Below are 6,476 nucleotides of genomic sequence, written 5' to 3'. Positions count from 1 at the left end.
ACATGATGACGAAGGAGAGCCGCTCGAGGAGCTGCAGCCACCGCCCCAGTGCCCCGCCATGGATGGAAAAGGAATTCGTAAATTAGCAAGAAATACTCCTTTTCCATTACCCAAGCAGACAACTGACTCCGAGAGGGCTTGTGGTTTGACTCGAGGGAGGGAGAGGGAAAAACGGTCTTTATTGGACCAAAGGACTGCTGACGGACTGACCACATACTGCAGAAAACTTGGCCTGAAGGCAAAAATCTTGGTCTGCTCAAAGTCGGTTTCAGAGAAAGATTTAGAGTTGCATCATATTTGAAGGGAAATATGGGGTAAAAAATAAATGCTTCAAATATCAGTTGAAAATTGAGTCAGTAATTATTAACTTATGCAAATAGACGTTGAGGGCCCACAAAGTGAAATGCATGAGGAACGAGGCTTGCCGGCTGCATTTTCTTCCCATTTATTACTTGTGAAGGCTGCCTCCTGGTGAAAAGTATAGCTGGACTTCAGATAACACCAGCAATAGGCAGGTCCTCTTTGTTGTAAAAATCATGAGACGTTTTTGGATGCTTTCATGTGTTCGCTGAAGTTTTATGTTGACGAAATGATCCTGAACCTTTTCTAATCTTGTTAGTAATTCTAATCAGCCAACATCCATGTATGTGCTATTTTTTCTCATTGTCGCTCAATCATTTCTTTGAGGAGTTGGGCCTTTAAAGGACAGCCGATATAACAAAACACAAAACAAATGGAAAGGTTTAAAGTAGGTCAGTCCATCTAAAGCTCTATCAGCCGACATCTCCCCCCTTTTGATGATTGTTATGTAACTGTGGCTTGTGGTCAGGGGAGGTTGTGCTGTAGCGGCATTGGCCAATTGAAAAAGCAGTCATGTAACAGTGAACTATGAATCAAGAACGTCCTTGTGACCACAGGGCCACAGACCCTTGACAGCTGAGGATACATAAGTCTTACAGTAAGCAAAGCAACTGGAATGTATTTGAATGTAGATGTCAGCTGCAGGCTGTAGGTCTCTCGGTTAAAGTTTATATTAAGGCTGAGGTTTAATATGTTTTTAAAAAGTGTGTCGAACTAATTATTTATTGAAATAGTTTTCAGAGAATAATAACAATCATAAAAAAGATTGTTCTCAGCTAATTAGTCGTAAAACGGCCAAATTAAAGACAAAAACTACGGTAGTTCATTTTCTCAGTCAAATCTTTCAATAAAGTCAATGTCTGTGTGAGTCAAGTATTACGTCACGATCGATCTCTAAAAAACATTATCGACTAACTAACTTACTCACTGACTGTGAGTTCAAATGTATGTTCTTTGTAGTTCATTGCTCAAAATGCAAGTTGCATGTTGATATTCTATCAGTATTCATCCTAGGATCCCAAAAAGTACAAATTTAAATAAGCAGCTCAGAAACAGTGCAACGGAAAAAATATACATATAAGTCAAGTTAAGGTAATTAAATTAGAGAATTATGGGGCGACTGTGGCTCAGAAGGTAGATCGGGTCGTCCCTCAAATTGCTCACTGTGTGTGATTGGTGAATGATTAGTTCGTCCTGATGGGCTGGTGGCACCTTGCATGGTAGCAACCTTCCATCAGTGTATGAATGAGTGTGAATGGGTGAATGACATCTAGTGTAAAATCACTTTGAGTAGTTGGAAGACAAGAAAGTACACGTCCAATTACCATTTACATATACAATATATACATTACAATACCTTAGGCTATATGAGGTTTTTTTTATATATATATTTGTGCAAAAGAAATCCAGAAATCCAATCGTGTTATACTGGCAGCTACAATATGTACTAAATAAAATATGATATAATAACATAATGAAATACATCGTGTAATATAAGCAGTATATGTAATATACAATCAAAACGCAACAGTAGGGCTCAATGTTCCACCTCTGACCTTTGTATATGTAGATCACTGGCCCACTCCCCCTGTTCACCACACACACACACTCCTTTGTGGCCCCTTCACCGTGTGTCCCTTATCTTTGAAGCTGGTCTGCGGCTTTTCTGTTCGAAGTTTTTGTCAATGTGGGCCACTGTGCACCCATACATTGTACCATCAAGAGAGCAGGGCCCCGCGCTGAAGTCAGGGTTGTGGGCTGTGTTTACCGTGTAGTGTGTACACACTGTGGGGCTGATGCAATCCTGCTCTCATATTAGAAGTTAACAATTAACAGAGGAGAACATGGGTCACCCCCCGGTATAGATTGGTGGTTATGTCTCCCCTCATACTCGTACCAAATTGCGACACTTGTTTTCTTGCATTGCGTGTGTGTTTGTGTGTAGAGCGAAAATTAAAGTTGCAACCTTTATGTAGGTTTCACTGCAACATGTTGAATCGGGAAGCATTTTTGAATTGCAAACAATTCATGGTGCTTGATTTCATTATGAGCAACGGCTGTTTGTTAGTTTGCTCGTGCCATTACGTGCATACTTACACAGCACCTGCACTGCACTTACCCACTACCGGATAAATAAACGAAACATTCCAAAACCATAAACTTGTAAGTCCTATTTCTCAATCCAATCTATAGGTAACCAGGTCATCTTCCCGTTTAAAAATAAACCAGCCACGCAACAATAGCAGACCAGCCGTGACCTCACTGACAAGTAACTATCGGTCAGTTAAAAAACACTCCTGAATGTCACTCTGTCCTGACTGAAAGGGAAAACATCTTTAGTTAAGTGTTAGAGTGCAAATGAATGCAGTGACGGGCAGATTAAAAATGGTGAATTCAACCTGAATTTACTTTTTTGTTCCAACATTCCAACGGATGATGATCTTAAAACGAATCACTGAAATTTGAATTGAGTTGAACTTTCAACAGTCCACTCAGCAAGAGGAAACTACACCATACGTGCCGATATTGATCAGATGAACAGGTTAATCATTGACCTGATTCCAGACAGTGTACATAAAGCCCCGGATCCTCACACTGGAGGGAGAGGGCTTCCAGTTGTTCCCGTAACATCACCGACACACAGCTGGAGAAGCAGCCCAATCATTATCATGAGAATCGCACTAATTCCCATATTGTTGGTCGTGGCTGCTGCCTGTGTCCCTGCCCTGTGCGGCAAAGAGGAGCAGCCTGTCCTCCAGCCCGCGGCCCCGGTTGAAACCCGTTCCCGGTTTGCCGCTCTCGATGATGTGCGTCTCCTGGCAAACGGCCTCCTCCAGCTGGGTCAGAGCCTGCGGGAGTTTGTGCAGAAGACAAAGGGACAGATAAACGACATCCTCCAGAAGCTGAACATCTTTGACCACTCGTTTTACCAGCTCTCAGTGCTTGCCAGTGAAATTAAAGAGGAAGAAGCGGAGCTAAAGAAGACCACCGTGGTGCTGAAGGCCAACAACGAAGAGATCAAAGGCCTGTCTGTGAACATCAGCTCCAAAGTGGACAGCATCCTGCAGGAGAAGAGTCGGCTGAAAAACAAGGTGGAAGGGCTGGAGGAGAAGCTGAGCAGCATGTCACAAGGCCTGATGACAAGCGAACAAGGTGCAGAGATCAGTGGCCTCAGGGTGAGTCACCTGTTGTAAAAAAAAAAAGGATTATTTGCTTTTGAGGATTATTTTGTTGCTGAGGTGGAAATGCCTCTGAAAGATAATTTAGATACAACACTAAAAACTCCTTCTGGGTGAGATGGCAACTTTCTTTGGGCAGCCTATTCTTTCACAAGCAGGAATTATAACTTTTTTGAAGCCAACACAAATCTCCTACATGTCTACTGGAAAGAGATGTTAGACAAGCTTTTAACATGCCTTTTTCAATACTTAATGACAACTCTTAATAACGTATAGTATGCAATGTGTTTCCTTAACTATGCTTTGTTATACGATTGTTCTCCTAATCTACTGAATGTCTTCTAAAATACAGACTCCGAGTATTGTCTGTGATATTAAGAATGAAATAACAGCATTCCTTAACAGTTTCCATGATTCTTTCATGGTCCCTGGTCAGGAAGTGATCCTCAGCCAGGAGCAGAGCATTACAGAGCTGCTGAAGGCTGTGAGGGAGCAGAGTGACCAGCTTAACCACCAGAAGATGAAGATCACCATTCTGGAGGAAAAGGTAAATGTTCAAAAAACGTTTGGCCGGAAGAGGGGGTCAAAGAAGGGGGTGGATTATGTACCTTTTCTTTTTGCTCAGGGTTAGTAGCAAACAAATAGTTGGGAGTGCAGGTGACCTTTCAGACGTTTTCACTCATTTTCTCACCCATTCGTTCTTTCCTTGTTTTATTGTTGCGATCCATTAGTTGCATCACATTCATATTTTAAGCTGCACCCTTAAGAAGGTATCTGAAAGAAATGTTTTCCAGCACGCCAGCGATACGCAACTCGGGTGTAATGTAACTGATTGGTCGGACAGAGAGGCACATGCTGTCCTGGACAAAACTCCTGTGTTTGTTTGACCCACGCACGGAGGGGGGTGTTACATTTTTTATAATTCAAGGAGAGGGTCATTTGGCAACATTAATGACAATCAGGAGGACGCCGCTTTTTTAAGTGTTACAATACATTTGCATTTTCATTCGTCTTTAAAGCACAAAATGAATATTGTTACAGTGAAATATGTCAAAAACGTTTTCAACTTTTGCAGATTGACAACCTAAAGTATAGCATGTGTGGAATTGCTATTTAATCCGCAGTATTTCCTGGTGGTCCGTCTGAGGATTACGTCGGCTAAATGAAGTCTTTCCCTAACTATTTGTCCCAGCTTACAGTCGACACATTGACACAAGAGACCATTGAGAGGATGCCTGACATCTTCAACAATGAAGCACCAACACTCACCCCTTATCTGACATCAAGCTCTACCAGCACCACCAGCATGACGAGTAAGAGTGATAATAAAGCACGAGGAACTGTTAAGAGTGATTTTCTGCTTCACTTTCATACATTTTCTTACCTGCCTGCACATTCACAGTTTCAGCATTTACTGAGCAATACACTATCCTGCACAAAGTTTTCCTGCCAATGCAGCTGATACGAACTGTTGACTGTGTGGTCACAAGTGCACTCCCAGTTCTCTGCTCCTGATGCAGTTTGACATCATGTCTGTGTCCATTTTTAAATAGATCTGCCATCAGACTGCAGCGACCTGTTCAACAGAGGGGAGCGAGTCAGTGGTGTCTATGCCATCAGACCTGCCGGAACGGAGCCCTTCATGGCTTTTTGTGACATGAGCAAAGGTACTGTCACACAAAAAAAGAAAGATCCAATTTAAATTGTTGTTATTCGTATTAATTACTGTCTATCGTATATATCTAAAATAAAAAGTTTCAATCCTTAATGTAAATCAGCAGTAGAACAAAATTACAGGAATGCATGAATTGTTTGCTGTGAATTCCAAATACATTCAAAGGCAATTTGAATACAGGGCAGGGATGGCGGACTTCGCCACTAACAATGAAAACTAATACAGAAGAAGTAATTCCATAATATAAATACATTAAATAGCTACGCTTAACAAATGAACATATCAACATTAAACGATTTGATGTTAATTGTGAAGTTTAAGACTTTAAATTAAACCATTCATTTTTTCTATTCCTTTTTCTTTTTTTCAATTTAGATCATGGAGCAACAGTCATCCAGCGAAGGACCGATGGTTCAGTGAATTTTGATCAAATCTGGGAGAAGTATGAAAATGGGTTTGGAGATTTTCAAAGTGAGAGACATTATTCTCTTCTTGAGACTCAACTTGAAAATGTATTGTCGACTGCCAAATTCTAAATGACGTCGTGTATATCATTATTATACCATTTGTAATTTTATAAAATGTAATAACAGCTTCTCAAAGGTGCTTGATAAATCATGTCAGCGCTGACGGCTCACTGATGTCTCTCTCACAGGGGACTTTTGGCTGGGTCTCAGAAACACCCACTCTCTAGCCACTCGGGGCAATTCTGTCCTTCACATCCAGCTGGAAGACTGGAAGCACAACAGGCGCTTCATTGAATACAGATTCAAGCTCAATGGTCCTGAGAGCAACTACACCATTCACCTCACGCATCTGTCTGGAGATTTGCCGGACCCCATGAGCAACCACACAGGCATGATGTTCTCCACCAAGGACAGGGACAATGACAACCACCAGGAATCCAACTGTGCCCGCAACTACACAGGTACAGCAGGTACACGTGTAGGAGACGTGTTTCTCCCTGTGTGACGCAAACAGGGGGATTAATGAATACTTGTACAACATGTCATTCCTCTCATCTTCCAGGTGGATGGTGGTTTAACGCCTGCGGAGACACCAACCTGAATGGGAGATATTTCCACATGAGACCTAAGGGGCGCTCAGATCGTAGGAGAGGGATTCAGTGGAAGCCGGGCCAAAAAGCGTCGTACTCCCTTAAGTTTACCCAGATCTCTGTACACCCCGTGGCTTCCCCCAATACCCCATCCTTCACCTCACCCTCCTCTGAAACACGTGTCTTTCTGTGACCCAGCACCAGC

At 42.2% G+C, this 6,476-nt stretch overlaps 1 protein-coding gene across 1 annotated transcript; it reads left to right on the top strand.

The window, feature by feature from the left end:
- Window positions 1–3,029: 3,029 nt before the first annotated feature.
- LOC306789787 (angiopoietin-related protein 3-like) lies at window positions 3,030–6,464 on the top strand (the record flags this gene model as incomplete). The annotated part of the gene is made up of 7 exons (XM_079285857.1): window positions 3,030–3,536; window positions 3,976–4,086; window positions 4,732–4,852; window positions 5,093–5,206; window positions 5,590–5,685; window positions 5,870–6,142; window positions 6,244–6,464. 7 exons carry the CDS (start codon window positions 3,030–3,032, stop codon window positions 6,462–6,464), a joined length of 1,443 nt encoding a protein of 480 aa, XP_079141983.1.
- Window positions 6,465–6,476: the final 12 nt, after the last annotated feature.

Source organism: Melanostigma gelatinosum, assembly GCF_949748355.1.
Source record: "Melanostigma gelatinosum genome assembly, chromosome: 15".
In the NCBI taxonomy this organism is placed as follows: Eukaryota; Metazoa; Chordata; class Actinopteri; order Perciformes; family Zoarcidae; genus Melanostigma; species Melanostigma gelatinosum.
This window is presented reverse-complemented; position numbering and strand designations above follow the sequence as displayed.